The sequence below is a fragment of the Bradysia coprophila genome (genome assembly GCF_014529535.1).
Source record: "Bradysia coprophila strain Holo2 chromosome X unlocalized genomic scaffold, BU_Bcop_v1 contig_590, whole genome shotgun sequence".
NCBI classification, from domain to species: Eukaryota; Metazoa; Arthropoda; class Insecta; order Diptera; family Sciaridae; genus Bradysia; species Bradysia coprophila.
Window position 1 is genome coordinate 48,397 of NW_023503353.1, and position 16,934 is coordinate 65,330.

The following is a 16,934-nucleotide window of genomic DNA, read 5'->3' on the forward strand; positions in this document are numbered from 1 at the left end:
TTTAATTTTCCGTTGAAAAAAATCATCCAATTTCAATGTAAAATTTCCTGCTTAAACGAACTCAACTTATCAGACAGAGCTGTTTTTTCCACTTCACTTGTAAACGAGCTCAGGATAGCATTTTCCGTCAATTGAAGTAAATCCTGTTTGGTCAAATTAAACGTATTATGTGCAATGAGTAACTCGTTCGAATACGAAGTATTAAATACGCCTAGGTCATCAGTCTATAATGTCAGGACCATTGTGATAGAGTTGGTAAAAAAAATTCTAAAAACTTACCGAAATCACAACTGGATGGTTCAGGTTGAATAACTCTTTAAAGTGATGGTCCTCATACGTTTCAACCGTTTTTGATAAGACATTGCTAGTTAGGCAACATTCCACCGGAATTTTCAATGATTTCAGCAATTTAAACTCTTCACCTAAAGCAAAATTGATGTGTGTCTATAGAAAATAATCCCTTTAGCTGATTCGGATTTAGTAACTTTGGTGCAAACCTTTAATGAAAGTACCATGTCCCAATCTATCCATTCCGAACTGAAGCATCTCTCTAATCTCCATCGGATTTTCAACTTCACCACAGTGCAGTGCCAACTTTAGGCCATTCGATCTTGCTTTTTCGAGTATGATTTTGTAATCATTAAAGTTTCCATCTGTTGGTGAACCACTAAAATCAACACCGCAAATAATGTCTGGATACTCTCTTCTCATTTTGATGACAATGTCTAGATTTTCCTTGGCAATATTGCTTCCTTTCCCTCGATCGATAGATGGAAGCAATTTTACCAAAATTTGTGGGTATTTCGTGCGACATTCACTGAAATGAGAGTACAAAACAGTGACTATTTTATACGGAACAATGGTCCATCTGATTACATGATACTTGAAATTACAGCTCTCAGATAGTCTTCACATGTCGTCGCCTTTTGCAGAGGTCTTGGAGTTGTTCTCAGTTCCAAATAAATTACATTTTCTTTGCTAAAAGTTTCGATGACCATTACTGTAGCTAAAGATACAGCTTCAACGGTTTGCGTAAGTTCATGTGCATATTTAAACTTGGAAAAGCAACTATAAACAGTTTTCTAAATTAAAGGCTTCACGTGACCGAATGGATGTAGTTACGCTTTCAAATTGACGGGATCGCTCGATAGAATCTGATAGAACTGTTCATCAACTCTACTTCCATTCAGTACATTCAATGCCTGGAATGCAGCCTTATTTAATGATCCATTGAGATGGGCATGAAGCTCCTTAAAGCAATAATTTGAGGGGTTACGTGCATTCAGTGATCAAATAATGATTTGTGGTTCCTTACAACTTTTGGTATTCGTTTTATAAATTCGCACAGGTCTTCGGTATTTTTCTGAGCCATTTAACTAGGTGCACTGATACACTATGGTATACTTTCCACTGATATTTCTACCAAATTTAGATTTACACTCGATCGTACTGACCCAACGACAGAAACATTTTTCTTCGAATTTCACATTTTTATTCGAAAATAAACATTTAATCTTGAGGAATGTCAGTTGGACATTGTCCAAGTTATAGTGGTAATTAAGCTACCATTTTGAAAGGATGAAGGAGAAGAATTAACCTGTCACAGACATTCCACCTATTACTTCATTCGATCGAAGATTTTCAGAGATTGATTTCAAAAATCTTTTACTTCATTTGTTTTGAACATGTTTTTTGCTATATAAGACCTCATTAGTCAGAGCTTGTCGGTTACTCTTGCTGTCGTTGTCGATAACAGATGACAGCCGTCTGTAACAGGTTAATGTAAATGATGCAATTTACACACCATTCAAGCTTTCGACCCAAAATCAGGTTCCGATTTCTGGTTCTATTCTGATTGGAAATTCTTTTTAAAATTTCTCGCGCTAGGCTTTTTCGATTTTGAACTAATAAGTGAACATTTTTCTTAACAGCTGATTTGACAATGTCAAATTGGTCATAACAACTTTCTAAATTCATAAATTTCACTTTAATGTTTACAAACCTTCACCGACTTTATTTTGTATTTCATTCGGCAAGCATTATAAGACTAGACAGTATTTGGGAATACAATGCAACCATTACGATCAGTCGTCCCTAGAAACATCATAAATCATTTTAGAAAGACATTCGCAACAAGTGCCTTTAGTTCCGAAAATAAAAAGAAAGTTTGCATAGTCGGTGCTGGTCCGGCTGGATTTTACGCTGCCCAACATTTGATCAAGAACCTACCCAACTGTTGTGTGGATATTGTGGAGAAATTGCCCGTTCCATTCGGGCTTGTCAGGTTAGAAGTAAATTCTAAATCATTTGATGAACAGTCTTACTGCTGATAACAAGAGTTTCGATAATTTTATCGTTTTTGAGAGATAAAAATATGATTGGGGAATGATAACAGACCACAATTTTAAATGAAAATCGATTTGAGTTTTAAACAATGACCGATTTTTGTGTAGTCAGCAATACCCATTCACCATTCAAATTATTTACAGATTCGGAGTAGCTCCCGATCATCCAGAGGTAAAAAACGTAATCAACACATTCACAAAGACTGCTGAAAATCCGCAAGTGAGATTTTTGGGAAATCTTACCCTAGGGTTCGATTTTACAGTTCAAGATCTACGTGACCGATACCATGCCGTAATTCTGGTAATATTTTTTAGACTAATTGAATATTATAATAAAATGGCAACAATATCCATAAAAGCTTCCATTTACAGTCTTACGGAGCCGAAAAAGATCGTAAACTGAACATCCCAAATGAGTATCCTTCCAATGTTCTATCGGCGCGTGAATTTGTGGCCTGGTACAATGGATTGCCAGGAACCGAACAATATAAGCCGAACTTGAACGCACGTACAGTGGCTATTATTGGCCAGGGTAATGTAGCAGTTGATGTGGCACGCATTCTTTTATCACCGATTGATGTCTTGGCTAAAACAGACATAACACGTTTCGCGTTACAAACTCTGTCCGAGAGTAAAGTTGAAAATGTCTATTTGATTGGTAGACGGGGTCCACTACAAGCAGCATTTACGATAAAGGAGCTGAGGGAAATGACAAAGTTACCAGGAGTAAATATTCTGTGGCGTGGTGAAGATTTCGTTGGAATAAATGAAGAACTTCCCAATCTGCAAAGACCGCGAAAGCGATTGACGGAATTGATGTTGAGTAGTTTGTCGAAACAACAGCAACACGAGGTAGGGAAGAAATCATTTCTTCCAATATTCTTACGTTCACCGCAACATATCGACGGTTCGAATAATTTGGTCTTATCGATTAACAATTTGGTTGGACATTCTGCTGTGGCTACATCAGTTACAGAAACGCTAGAAACTGATTTAATTATGCGGAGCATTGGATACAAATCGATTTGTTTGGACAAGTCACTGAATTTCGACGAGAAGCAAGGCCTCGTTAATAATGTTGGTGGTAGGTTGATCCAATTTACGATGACAAGAATCGTTTTTCAATTGATTTATTTGTGCAGGTCGTGTGCTTAAGAAGCAGTTAACGGGAAGCGATAACTCCATTGACGACATTGAAGACAAATTCGAAAAAGGATTGTATGTTAGTGGATGGCTAGCAACTGGACCAACTGGTGTTATTTTAACAACAATGAACAATTCATTTTCGGTCGCGCACACCATATGTGAAGATTTTAAAACGGGAGCAATCTCTTCCAGTACTACTAAGCCGGGGATGGATGACCTATTAGTAAATAAAACTGTTGTCACATGGGACGGATGGAATCGTATAGACAAAGCTGAAATCGAAGCCGGTAAAATACATCAAAAGCCACGGGAGAAGATTGTTAATGTTAAAGAAATGTTGACACTAGTTTCATAGTCGGGTCTCGGCGGTTATTTTTGTTAAAAATATTTTCTATTTTGTTATGGCGATTTTTGCTCAGGATGATTGTTAGATTAGAGAGATCTGCTATATCCAAAATAACGAAAGTTAATTTCCATATTGACCGTTACATCACATTCGAACAAATAAATCAGATCTAATGAAAACCATGAATTTTATTTAGAGATGATCCTACAATATCCCAAGAATTCCGCATCAAATATTTAATTTGAAAATTGGCCTCTCAACCAACGCTTTGCATCCAGACTATCTGCTCCATATGTTTGACCAAACCTGAAAACAGCTCCAGGTACATGACCGCCATAGTTTGGAAGTAGTCCAATATTACGATGGTAGATTTGATGGCACGATTCACTCGGAATTGACGCTCCAACGCCTGTATGTACAATTGGTGCCCATTCGGTGCTTTTGTGATGATTGAAATTATTTGAAAAATCACAAAGAGCATCGTTTGTTATACGTTGGTGATCCTTTCCGAATAATGGCCAGGCGAATGGCTTGTGACCAGCATTACCTGAAATTTTGGAAGAAATTTAAATTTGAAAACTTTGAACTTTATGAAATTATGGTTACGTGTTGAATAGGACATTTTTCTTCTAAACAATTTTATTTTAAAGCAGACACAGTTTGTTTGTCTCGGTTACTAAGCAATTTTCGACTGATTCACTCACCAGACTTCAAATATTTCTCTGCTTCTGAGTTTTCCATAAAGAACGGTGATGTTTGCTTAGAGTATGGAATTGTTGGTTCTGATGGAAGTTTACTCTGCGCCACCTCAAGATCTCGTACGACTCCCTTGCATTCCGGACGAACACTGGTTAACGGTAGTCTGTATGGATTCGTTGTAAGCTAAAAATTGTCGATTTTGTAGACGATGCAGAATGGATAACAAAAACAACATTGTAAAAATAATGACTCACCAATCTCTCCCCTAAGCTTCTACCTTTGACCGATTTCTGTTGCAATGCTCCACGATGTCTCAAGACATTGCGTTTTCGTCTATTTTTCAAATTATCCATTTGAAATTCAGCCAATCCTTCTGTGGCTGCCACAAAAAAACGCTGTCCACAATTACCATTTATTCTGGGAACGAATCCTTCATACCCTGGTATTATCGGATATTTATAAATTGTGTCGCCAGATTCTCGTTCATGCTTTTTTACAATATCGATCTCTTGGAGGGTAGGTCTTTCTATGTGATAGTCATCAACGGTACGATCGGATAATATTAGATTTTCAGAGTGACCAGCGCACGGATCGATTAAAAGTTTATGTGTTTGCGAACCGAAAGTTTCACCAATGCGGTATTTGTACTGAGGACAGTAACCAGAGTAACTGACAGAAAATTGTAGTTATAAAAATAAGTTCTATGGTGCTAATCGTTTTAATATTTTACCCTGGAATGAAGGAGGGCTGCTCGGTCTCTAGGTTGGATAACATCCTAATGAAAGTTTTAATTTTGTCTCCAGGATCGAGATAAACAAACAATTTACTTTTGGTGGTTTATTTCTAATGCAAAGCTACTAAAACAGTCAATTAAACTCAAGTTCCTTTGATCATTACACTCTGTTATCCACTTCCGACAAAAATAAGTAAGAGCATTAAGCATCGTTAGTGTAAATCATATTTTTGCGCAAGATCAGCCGAATGTTAAACCTAGCCAAATATTAGATCCGCCAAAAAACCCTAAAGAGTGAAAGTGTGACGAAAGTCCATGTTTCTACTTACAAAATAACTGATATCGCTGAGGGTGACTCATTCTGCGCCTCAGCGCAAATGTTTTATCAACCAAAAATTGACCCATAAAATTTAAGAAAGAAAATTTTAGAAAAAAATTGCTCCACAAAGTGGCAATTCTATTTTCAGTAACTTTAAGTTAACTTTACTGCACGGACTCTGCACTTTACCTCAAGTTTTAAAAAATAATTCCTTACTTGACATACCCCATTGGAATGATGGAAATGGTGCTTTTTGTGTGTTTACCAACCTCGGCTACGCCTCGATCGGCAAATTTCACACATTTCCACCATTTGCCCCATTGTTAAGTATGTACTATTAGAAAACGAGTGGAATTTTTGGAATTGAAAAGTGGAATTTGAATTTGTATGATACATTTTTGGAGTTGTTTCCTCCTCGTCATTTTGGGTAAATTCAATGATTGTAAATGATAAGAAAAAAGTCGGATCATTTAAAAGACAAACCGTTGAACCGTCGACTGTCAAAATTCCTAGCATCAGAGGTATGTCCTGATCCTGATTTCTTAACAACAATCGAGGGAACCGAAATTCAGCCAGCCGCAATCATCTTCAGTGTGTTAAAAAGTGAAATGACATTGAAAAATTCACATTTTTAACATCAACTTAAAATTTGATTTGTTCAGAGGTGATAATACACGCCCCTCCTCAACAAAAAAGAAGTTTTTCCGAAATGCACCCAAAAACTAAGAACGCACATCGATTCAGGGACCTATTGGGAGCTCAGAACAGCATTCAGTAAAGTCGGACCAGTTCCTACCCCATACAAAATTTTTCATTTCATGAAATTTCATACACCTCTCTGAAACCGTTTTGTCACAAACGTTCAGTGAGTGGCCATATTTTGATCGAATCTAATTTTTATCTTGTAGTCAGAGCGTCAGAGGTCATACCTTTCTAACGATACCCCACTCAATGTATTTTATTTGAGAAAAATCACTTTGCTGACTTGAAAATTGTCGTGAAGTCGCCATCTCGAAAACAGGCTAAATAGTTAGAACACTCATACTAAGTCTTCACGCTTTCCATATTTTATTTGGCTTTGATAAAAGGAACGTAAGTAAAACGTTTTTAGAAGACAAATTTATGGAAATGAAAACTGTACTTTCTTTGATTACTCTATTTTAGAGTTGGCGACTGCACGACAATTTTCAAGTCAACAAAGTGATTTTCTCACACGAAATACATTGAGTGGGGTATCGGTAGATAGGTATGGCCTAGGGAATGTAACCGGGAAATTAACAACCGGGAAAAACCGGTTTACCATTTCCCGGGAATTTTTTTTGTCATTTACCGGTTAACCGACCTTCAAAAATTGAATGATTTTTTCATTTTTCCTTTGCAATAATACCTTGAACGGAATTACGCTTCTAGTTGCATTTAAGCATTACATCTGATTTGAACTCGTTGTGAACATTTTCAAAACCTTTTCATCGTAAATTGCAACTCAAGGTCAGCCCTAGTCTGAGAAAAAAGGATCAGTTTTGCGTTGCTGAGGTGGACAATGATGCTGTAATTTCTATTGTAATCGAATTTTCACCACCAGGCTAAACAAAAGAAAATGCAGCTAAGTTTGCGACTCCGAAATCGCTGTTCTTTAGAAAGTCTACAGAATTCGAAGTTTAGAAGATCGTGTAACTACATCTTTAAGAAACCAATTGAAACAACGTCCGTCAAAAATTCAAGAAAACAGTTCAAAAAGGAGCTTACCTTTCATTTATTTCCTTTTTCATGATAGTAAAAAATTCAATTTTTACACTGTTCAACAGAAATTTTGAAACTAGCTCACACGATCGATTTCCGATATTTCTGTTGAACTGTGTAGATATGGAATTCTTTATCATCCTGAAAAATGCAAATAAAGAAACGGTAAACTCATTTCTGAAGGGCTTCGCGAGCACAATAAGCCACTTAGTAGGGGTAGGATAAAAACATTTGCCATCGGTGCAAGCGAGGGGTAATCACTGATTTACTAGCTCAGTAAATCACGGTAAATCACGGTAAATCACAGTAAATCACAGTAAATGAAGTTTCTACTAAATTTGAATCTATTTACTTCAATTTGTATTAGTTCATGAAATTTATCCTATATGTTTACGGCCACGATACTTCGAAATGTAATCCAGTGACAATTAAAAAATTTTCAAAATTTTTTGTGATTTACCGTGATTTACTTGATTTACTGATTTACTAGTGATTACCCCCTTGGGTGCAAGTTAAAAACTCCCAACTCATCAAAAAAAAAATGTCTAAACGAGTACAGAATGTACTATTCGTTTCCTGGGAAATTTTTTTCTCATTTACCGTTTTTTCCGTTTCCCGGTTTTTCAAAATCGACGGTAAATGCATTCCCTAGTATGGCCTCTGACTTTAAGATACAAATTAGCTTTGATCAAAATATGTCCATTCACTGAACCTTTGTGATAAAACGGTTTCAGAGAGGTGTTTGAAATTTCATGAAATGAAAAATTTTGTATGGGGAAGGAACTGGTCCGATTTTACTGAATGCTGTTCTGAGCTCCCAATAGGTCCCTGAATCGATGTGCGTTCTTTGTTTTTGTGTGCATTTCGGAAAAACTTCTTTTTTGTTGAGGAGGGCGTGAATATAAAGTGGTGATAAATTAGGGACTAGTTGCAGAAATTTAAGAAATTTTGTTTTTGAGAAATTTTAAGGAATTTTGACAAAGTTGAGACAAAGTTGTAGTCCCCGGCAAAAATGTGGAATACTTAGAGCGGAATAATGTTAAGTAAACAGCTTATGATATTTCTACATCTTTTTTTTTAAACAAAACTTTATTTATTCAATGTTTTATAAATCTATCTGTAATTTCTTTTTAAACTCTTCATCATTTTATATTCTTTTTTTTTTTGTTTTTAAATTATTAATTTTTTACATCTTAAAAATCTCAAATATTGCGCTTTAAAAATGTACAATATCAATGTATTTTTATGCTTCCATTCATAATAAATTTTTTAGTCATTTAGATTAATGTTTTTTAATTAAAATTTTTTATAAATTAATTTAATTACTAGATTTTTATAAATATACTTTTTTCATTAATTTTAATTAATTCATTTTTGTATATAATTATTATACTTTTGTTATACGCACATTTTAAATCCACGTACACATTTACATTCTTCGTGTTACACTTTAAATGAATGATTTGCCAATTTTCAATTAAACTTTTTCTTTCCTTTTTTAAAAATCTCTGTTTCTTCGATTCAAACAAAAAAAAAATCTGATTTATTTTTACAAATTTGGGTTGTGATCCTATAACACGTCTTTTCCTTCAAAATAATCAAATTAATTTCACAAAACAAAAATGTCCGAAACATCTACTGAATTGAACTGATAGATAGCATCACAACACCTACCTAATATAGGCACCGAATTGATTTTAATTTATACTAAAATGTATTTTATTTCCATTTTATTTAATACTAAAATACTAAAATGTTTTTGTTTTGTTTTGCTTTTTGTTTGAAACAACACATCTACCACTCATTTTATGTAAAAACCATTTTCCTTTTGTTATAAATGTTGTAAATCTTGCGATGATTTGTACAAAGCCCTAACGCTAATAAAACTCGTTATTTAAAATGTGGTCTAATTTAATCGAATGTTCGAATGTCATTTCAATGTAAAAATCGGTTGTACGGACACAAAAAAAGCTCAATGAGAAGAAATCGTTAACTCGTTAGAATTCGTCTTTATATAGACTAGGTATACTTGAACTGATTCGATCACGATTGTATGTGTAAGTATCGACTAACCTCTTTTATCAACTTTCGTTCTAACTATTCGTTTGCAGGACAGAAGATCAAATGGATTAGTGTCAACATTGAAACAAGGGACGACGCACAATTTCAATAGCTTTGACTCTAGCATTACAAGATGATGTTAGTTGTCAGTTCAAGATTCCATAAAATGTTCACTGTTATAGCATTCGGTAACAAGTGAAAGCTCTTCTAATCGAAATAACTTCATTGCGCTTTGAATTGAAAATTTTTCAAGAGATATTTAACACAGCGACGGGAGCGTTTTTGAGAGATAAAGAAAGGACGCTACATTTAACTACATATCGTACACAGATGTGTTTTAAGACTTAAACATTATACCATTCCATAAACAAATTGAAGCTTTACAACACGTACACAAGAAACGTTTAGCAGAAATTTTATACAAATTGTTCGTCTACTCGCACGGTATTTTTCATTTTGTCAGATTGTTTGGATACGAAATCGATTTTTGTCATGAATTTTTCGACATTTTCCTAGCGTTCGTGCGATTTATAGAACGTTGACTCGGTCAATTTCGATTAATTAATGTTAACACAAAATAACCAAAAAACGAAATGTAAAAAAAAATATAAAAAATTATTATCACGGAAGTTAAAACAAAAAACTTTCTTGCGAAATCATTTCTCGACTAACGTAGTGATGATGATGAGTGCGACTTGAAGTATAACTATCCTGACAGCAATGTCAAATTGCGTGGTAAAACCATTCAAAGACCTTCATCATCATTTATATGAACGAATTTTATTATGAAAAAGGTGGGAAGGATCAAATTCGAAAAGTCATTCTGAGAGGATGGTCACAACTCGAAAGATGTTCCACTTAAAATCGCACGTTTTCTGATTTACGAATCTGAGTCAAGACCACGATAAAGAACGTAAACCAATACCAAAACTCTAATAGCTTTCAGGCATCACGCATAGAACGGTGCGACGTAATTTATCGTATTTTAACCTACGGTTGGACGCCTAATACAAATTGATAAAACGATCACTTTGACTCAGTTTTCATTGACTATTTATACGCACTAATTCACATAATTGCGTTGTTACTTACAATCTAAATTTGTGTACGAAGAACTTCGTCTTCAAAAGGTGTGCAAGCATTTCGAATTGGAGTTTCATCCCTCAGTGGAACATTTCGCTGATCGTTTTGTTGTGTTCCATAATTAGTCTACGAATCACTCGATTTCGGCACTTTCAGCGTAACACCGAGATTATCACGAAGTTCTTTGATTTCAGTTGTACCTTGTAGCAAACGTTTGAAACCGCGTGGCAGTCCTCGACACGACGACAAATTTATCGAATTGAGATCAACGCAATTCGTCAGTATCTCTTTGACCGCTTCCAATGACACAGAAGATCCACATAAGTTGAGATGACTGAAAATTGAAACAGTTTGTTAGCTCTACGTTTTCATCACTGCGATCAGTGAAAACCTACTGCAATGGTGACTCGGAGCCTTTTTCAGCTATCGCCCGTATTGCATTGTCCAATGGTGTTTGTACATTTGCCCATGCCAAATCGAATTCAGTGAGACTGTGCGCCCATTTCGATGCTATTAATTCTAGACCGCCACTGTAACACATATGAATTCACGATAAAACATTTTCACGATTTACTTTCAGTCTAAACAACTTACCCGGTATCTCGCGTTACCGAACAGCCAGACAGAAATAAATGTTTTAAGTCCCATGTGGGCAATCGGATCAGACTGTCATGTGTCAGTCTAGCACAACCTCTAACATCTAGCAATTGCAGTTTTGTACTTGTTTTTAGAATTCTTTGAATGAAATCATCGTTTATTAGCCGAGATTCATCAGCCAGCGATGCGATTGACAGTTCTTCCAGTTCCGGAAAGCCAGGCGAATCCATCTAAGGAATAATATTTCAAATGAGCACAGACGTTTGGTGTGAATGACTAATGCAATTAACCTGTTCCTGGAGTGTAGCCGGACTAAGTGTAATGTGCGAGTTCGTTATCCGAAGAACTTTAAGCTTTTGGCAGCCCTGCTGAAGCTTTTCTATGTGCAGAAATCCGTGAGATGCGGCTATTGTGCTAACATTGGATAAGTCCAAAAGCGTCAAGTTTGGACAGTATGTCTGAATTAACAGGAAAATAAATTAATTTTTATCGAATAAACCACATGTGTGGCAGACGAATAAAAGGACGATTGAAATTATCGTTTAATGAGAATAAATGGTAGGTCTTACCGATAATGCTGTGACAATTTGTGGAACGCCAGCCAATTTATTGTGAGCCAAGTACAGGTGAGTCAATTTTTCGCCCATCGTTTGTATTGAGTGGCACAGTGATTGTAAACTCACTGTGCTTTTGTTGGTCATTTCAATCTGTTCAAATAAATCGATTATTTCCACCATTAAAAAAATATGAAAACTTTAATGAATCTCACATTTATGGAGCTTAAGTCTAATCGTTGCAGGGATTTAAACTGTTCTACAATGAATATTAAATGCTCAGATGCGAACCCCTTCCATCCAGCTAGTGAGAGACCGACTAGATCCGGACAGGAATTGGCCAAAATAGACAGGACACAGTCAATATTAGTAACTTTCCAATTTGCTGTAAAAGAAAGTTGGTCAAATTAATGACAAATCAGGCACCGACACTGTGATCTAACGTTCATACCTATGTTCAGATCTTTACAGGATTGCATACGATTTTCGATTAGCCATTTCAAATTCAGTTCGGTGCGCCATTTCTCTTTCGTCCACGCCGAAAAATCGAGACTGTGCCAGAGTCTCGGTGTAACGGACACTTGATTCCACTGTGAACACACTTTACCCAGACGAACCAATGCGGGCAGACACCCTTCCTGATTGACAACATTTTCGAAGATCTTAAGTAAAATTGGCTCGGGAATCATTAATCCCCAAGGAGACTGCTCTTCCGGTTCTTTTTCCACCGTTGTCGCTTTATTATTATTTACACGTCGTGGTTTCTTTTCATAGCTGGAATCGTCACTATCTGATGTGTTCTTCGGTTTTGATTTTCTCGATCTTTTGCGATTTGATTTTGCCACTTTCTTGCTTTTCGGCGCCGGTAAAACGGTTAAGACTTCGGACTTTTTCAATTTCAATTTTATTCCAATTTTGTTGTCAGTGATCTGACTTTGATACATTGCAACCAACGCCTTTCGTTTCGGTTTGGCCCGAACTTTGGTGGTTTTCTTTTCCATTGCATATGCTGCCGGTTTACCGGTTGGATGCATGCTACCGTTCGGTACACGTTTGACTTTAACGGGAAGCACATGTTGTTTGGGAGATTTACTACATGACGTTTCCTCATCAATTCGATTAGGTGGTCTTATGTCAGGATTCGGTGCCGGTACGGTATTCGAAAGGTTATCGGTTTCTCGTTCTGTTGGAGACGATTTGTCTGGTGATTGATTGGTTGAACCATCTTTTGGACTGATTATATTTTTTATTTTAAACTTTAGTTCGCCTTCGTCACTCTCACAATTATCAGAAAATGTGTACACACTATCAGCTGGAGGCTTAATGTCATTCAGTGTATCCGTTTCGGAAAATCTACTCTCGGAAGATTCGTTCATTATGTCGTGTTTTGATGTATAAGGTGAATTAAACGGTTCCTTTGCGGTTAATACATGCTAATGTTTGAGCTGGTAGATCTGTAAAAGAGCGGAAAACCAAAATGTTATTGCTGATTTACGTGACATGTATTTCACTGAGACATTTATGATATTATGCTGGCTGTACGGAAGTGTAATTGTACATTACTTACCAATGGGAGAAATGGTTAAAATGACACTTTCGCCTGTTTACCGACCTCGGCACACAAGAAGTTCCATTTTCACCATTTGTCCCATTGGTAAGTAACTCATAAACATGATTTCAACTTTTCATTAAGAGTTATATCGTCAAGACTTCAGGTAATTTTTTAACTTTGGGAACAAGTGGTCTCTCATTTTTATGAGTGATAGCTCGCTGGATACGTCTTTCAATTCTACGAAACACTAACTTTTTCGAGAAAAAAAAAAATTCTGTGAAAAACGTTCAAAAGTAAAGACATGTCAGAGTTATGACTAAAAATATAGTGCATGTTCGGAAAGTCCGCCTTCCCTGCAGCTTCGATGTTCCACGGAACTGAGTATAGGGTGTTGTAGCTTCACCCACTATCGTGCCACATATAAATGAACCCAGTACTTTTGTGCTGCAAGCGTACAGAAGTTTCGGAAAAAAAAGTTGGTGCCAAAATGTAGATTTTTTTCTTCTTTCTGGGGGCCCAACTACTGGAACAGTGTCTGGAACGGTTATACGGTAGTCATTTTTTATCGTTCACTATTCTTTTACCTTATCAATACCAATACGCTTCGCTATGTCGCGAATATATGTCGTTAGTTATAACAAGGGAAAAATTATTAAATTTTTGTAGGAGGATTTCAGTCAAATAAAGTGTTAGCGTATAGCACATGACCTCAGGAGTCCGGAACAGTAATTAGTTTCTCAATATTTGCTACGCGACAGGAGTTTGGAAAAACGATTTGATCAAGTGGGAGCAAACGGTTCCCAGTCATTTATGTGGAACGATAGTGGGAGAGGCCAGCTACAACAACGTGGAACATCGAAGCTGCAGGGAAGGCGGACTCTCCAAACATTCACTATATTTTTAGTAATAACTCTCGTGGATCTTCTCGCACCAAGCAGTGCGTATACTCTAACTGTAGCTCTTTCCAAGGCCGACATTCGTACAACATTACAAAAATTTTTTTTTTAAAGATACGTGTTTCCTAGAATTGAAAGACGAATCCAACGTGCTATCATTCATTAAAATCGGAGACCGCTTGTTCCCCAATCGCCTGAAGTCTTGGCGATATCACTCTTAATATAATTCCCTCTATACACTAAACATTATACAAATAAGTTCTCGCTTGGTTTTTTTGCGTGAGGACCAACGTAAATAAACAAGAAATCACTATTAGTATATCTCTCGGCATTTTCATAAGAAAATACCGTTGCGTATTTCGTTGAGACTTCAATTTTGTAAATTTTTCTCTAGCTTTTGATGCTACAATATCACAATTTTTGCATTCGTATATCTGAAGCCACTCGTGTGCTGCAAAGATTTGAATGAATTTGATAATTTTGTGCGCATGAAACAGGTAAATATTTTTAAATACTTTTCTTTACGAAACCTCATGCAACATACCCAGCCACTTTTATGTTATTATGTCCTATACTCTTAAACAATGTGAATTCGACGAAAAACGCTGCGGGAGCGATTTATTTAAATGTAAAATTCCACTGTTAATGCGTCAAGTGTAAAAGCTACGAAGAACTAGCTGTAGTAAATAAAGTGAATTACTAAGCAAATCTGACTATACTTTCGAATAAAGTCTTCAGCGTTGTTGATCGAAAACACTTTTGTAATATAGCCCATTGATATAGTGGAATTATTCCGAAGACTAAAATGAACATGTAAAGGTTACCATGTAAGAGTATAGTACACGTTATGAAAAAAATCTCAACATGGAAAACAAGGAAAACATCGAACACTTTCATCTTATATAAAATGAGAACAAAATTAACGATACAACACAATTTTAATCATAAAAAAGGTCAGAAAATATAAATGAAAAATTTCGTCTATTGAAAGTAAATGCGGCAGTGATAATATGAAGTTTTTTTTGTGATTTTTTTTTTATTTGTTGATGTTACATGGTATGCCTACATATCAGAAAAAAAAATACATGCGCGGCAACCAAAATAAATAATAATAACACGAATCAAATAAATAAAAATAAAAGTATCACCTCTCGTTTCCACTCGATCGACTGGCAATGTTGCATTTCATCTACCAAAAATGTCATAAATTGTAAACACAACACAGTAAAATTGACAGCACCCCTCAATTTTTCATTTTTTCACCGATTATCACTTCAATTTCTTTTAATTTCACTTTATTGCAACAATAGTTTTGGTCTAAATTTCCTTTTTCCACAACATTTTCTAATTTCAATCCACTCGAATAGTAAATATTACACAATTTTAATTTACTAACAGAAAAAAAAACTCCACAGCAACAATTTATTTTTCTGAAGTAACCACTACATCGATATTTTTACTGTATAATTAACAAGTTCTTTCTCTCTCTCCCCCCTTCTGCATAGGAGAGGATATTTTTCAATAGGCTATTCTTGCTTTTTCGTTTAAACTCACACAATTTACTGTTCCATTGAGTATGTATATGTGTTGTGTATCAAACCCGAGTTTCGTGAATACATTCGTCAAACGTTTTTATATGGAAGTTTCTAATACACACACAGTTTTACATTGAATGTATGAAGAAAAAAAAAACTTCATTCGTTTGTTGTCTTAATTATTTTTAGGTCAATTCAGGCGTATATATCCATTTCCAGTTATTGCACTTAACAATTACTTTATCATTTTAACACAATCGAAACACTTGATAATGTGAACCAATTTTTCCACCATTCCAATCACTTTCAATCCGAAAAACAATGGTCTTATTCGATTATTTACATCGATTCAACGCGTAGCCGAACTAAACGAATGTACAAGTGAAGTGAGGTGCTCTGTAAGGTTTTGGCCTTGCTTCTCTGCTCTGCGCTTCTTTTTTGAACATTTCAAATGCGATTCGGAATTTCTCTCTAAATGACCCCCCCTATATAGATTTCTCTTTTCTAGCTATTTTGGATGTGGATGTGTTGGTTTTCATATTTGAATAATGAGGTTTTTTGCGACTGAAAAGAGAATACCTGTGTGTCGGCTTTCAGTTTCTTGTTCGAGGCGGTTGTTCGAAGACGAGTTATAGTTGAATTCGAGCACCATGTCAGCGTTAACCTTTTAGAAACGGCTATGTGGTTATCAACAATTCGCACGTAAAAAGACGGTCTCAGCTCGGAAAAAAATTTTCAAAACGCTTCAAATAAATTTTGCAAATATAATTGTTCACTGGGTTGCTAGGAATCTCGCGCCGCGTCATTCACAATAATTCACATTTTGATACATTTTGTATAAGGAAGATGTCACTTTGTGAATTATTGTGAATGACGTGGCGCGAGATTCCTTAACACCGTTCACTGTTTAGAGATATTTTTTTATCTCAAAAAAATTTGAATTGTTCTAATGTGTTGCTTTGCACAGCTACCACAAACTGGATAAGAGCTCTAAATATGTGTGTTTTGCTTACCGTGTTTACCATCAAACCTAGATTTTCGACTTAGAAGACGAAAAAATTGAGGGTATGATCAAAAATGATGTTTAGTTGAAATTTTCTCAGATGTTAGTTCCCTAATGTTAGTTTTACACCGCGAAAATTACATCATCTCAACAGCGTTGTGTCGCCACAGTGTTCCAAAACGTTACTGCCACATTCATAAATCTATTTTTGATATCAGTACGTCACTTTGCGACCCCTTTATGTCCGGAATTACCCTACAGTAACAGTAGACTTTCGAAAAACCAAGAAAAAATTTTGTTGGTTTTTTGGGTTTTGGAGCCCATT

The 16,934-nt window shown here is 35.8% G+C and overlaps 4 protein-coding genes and 1 long non-coding RNA gene across 6 annotated transcripts; 1 reads left to right on the forward strand and 4 right to left on the reverse strand.

Annotated features, from left to right (window-relative positions):
• LOC119070241 (adenosine deaminase-like protein) lies at window positions 1–1,492 on the reverse strand. The gene is made up of 6 exons (XM_037174515.1): window positions 1,316–1,492; window positions 1,123–1,250; window positions 877–1,068; window positions 498–817; window positions 280–422; window positions 1–224 (listed from the first exon to the last, which is right to left on the reverse strand). Exons 1-6 carry the CDS (start codon window positions 1,370–1,372, stop codon window positions 33–35), a joined length of 1,032 nt encoding a protein of 343 aa, XP_037030410.1. The 5' UTR covers window positions 1,373–1,492; the 3' UTR covers window positions 1–32.
• A 449-nt stretch (window positions 1,493–1,941) lies between these two features.
• On the forward strand, window positions 1,942–4,013 carry LOC119070231 (NADPH:adrenodoxin oxidoreductase, mitochondrial-like). Its single transcript, XM_037174502.1, has 4 exons — window positions 1,942–2,284; window positions 2,490–2,646; window positions 2,718–3,429; window positions 3,488–4,013. Exons 1-4 carry the CDS (start codon window positions 2,070–2,072, stop codon window positions 3,844–3,846), a joined length of 1,443 nt encoding a protein of 480 aa, XP_037030397.1. The 5' UTR covers window positions 1,942–2,069; the 3' UTR covers window positions 3,847–4,013.
• On the reverse strand, window positions 4,014–5,411 carry LOC119070232 (UPF0605 protein GA14893-like). The gene is made up of 4 exons (XM_037174503.1): window positions 5,267–5,411; window positions 4,791–5,205; window positions 4,542–4,719; window positions 4,014–4,384 (listed from the first exon to the last, which is right to left on the reverse strand). The coding sequence occupies exons 1-4, from the start codon at window positions 5,308–5,310 to the stop codon at window positions 4,074–4,076; spliced, it is 948 nt and encodes a 315-aa protein (XP_037030398.1). The 5' UTR covers window positions 5,311–5,411; the 3' UTR covers window positions 4,014–4,073.
• Window positions 5,412–8,680: 3,269 nt separating this feature from the next.
• On the reverse strand, window positions 8,681–13,370 carry LOC119070243. 2 transcript variants are annotated; one of them, XR_005086487.1, is made up of 2 exons: window positions 13,306–13,370; window positions 8,681–8,810 (listed from the first exon to the last, which is right to left on the reverse strand). It is a non-coding gene; the product is annotated as an uncharacterized LOC119070243 (long non-coding RNA). The 2 variants fall into 2 exon arrangements; XR_005086486.1 differs by having other exon boundaries at window positions 8,681–8,816; window positions 13,306–13,363.
• LOC119070242 (F-box/LRR-repeat protein 6-like) lies at window positions 10,038–16,035 on the reverse strand. The gene is made up of 8 exons (XM_037174516.1): window positions 15,220–16,035; window positions 12,075–13,077; window positions 11,839–12,008; window positions 11,639–11,776; window positions 11,360–11,527; window positions 11,067–11,299; window positions 10,868–11,002; window positions 10,038–10,806 (listed from the first exon to the last, which is right to left on the reverse strand). The coding sequence occupies exons 2-8, from the start codon at window positions 12,997–12,999 to the stop codon at window positions 10,599–10,601; spliced, it is 1,977 nt and encodes a 658-aa protein (XP_037030411.1). The 5' UTR covers window positions 13,000–13,077; window positions 15,220–16,035; the 3' UTR covers window positions 10,038–10,598.
• Between the last annotated feature and the right edge of the window lie 899 nt (window positions 16,036–16,934).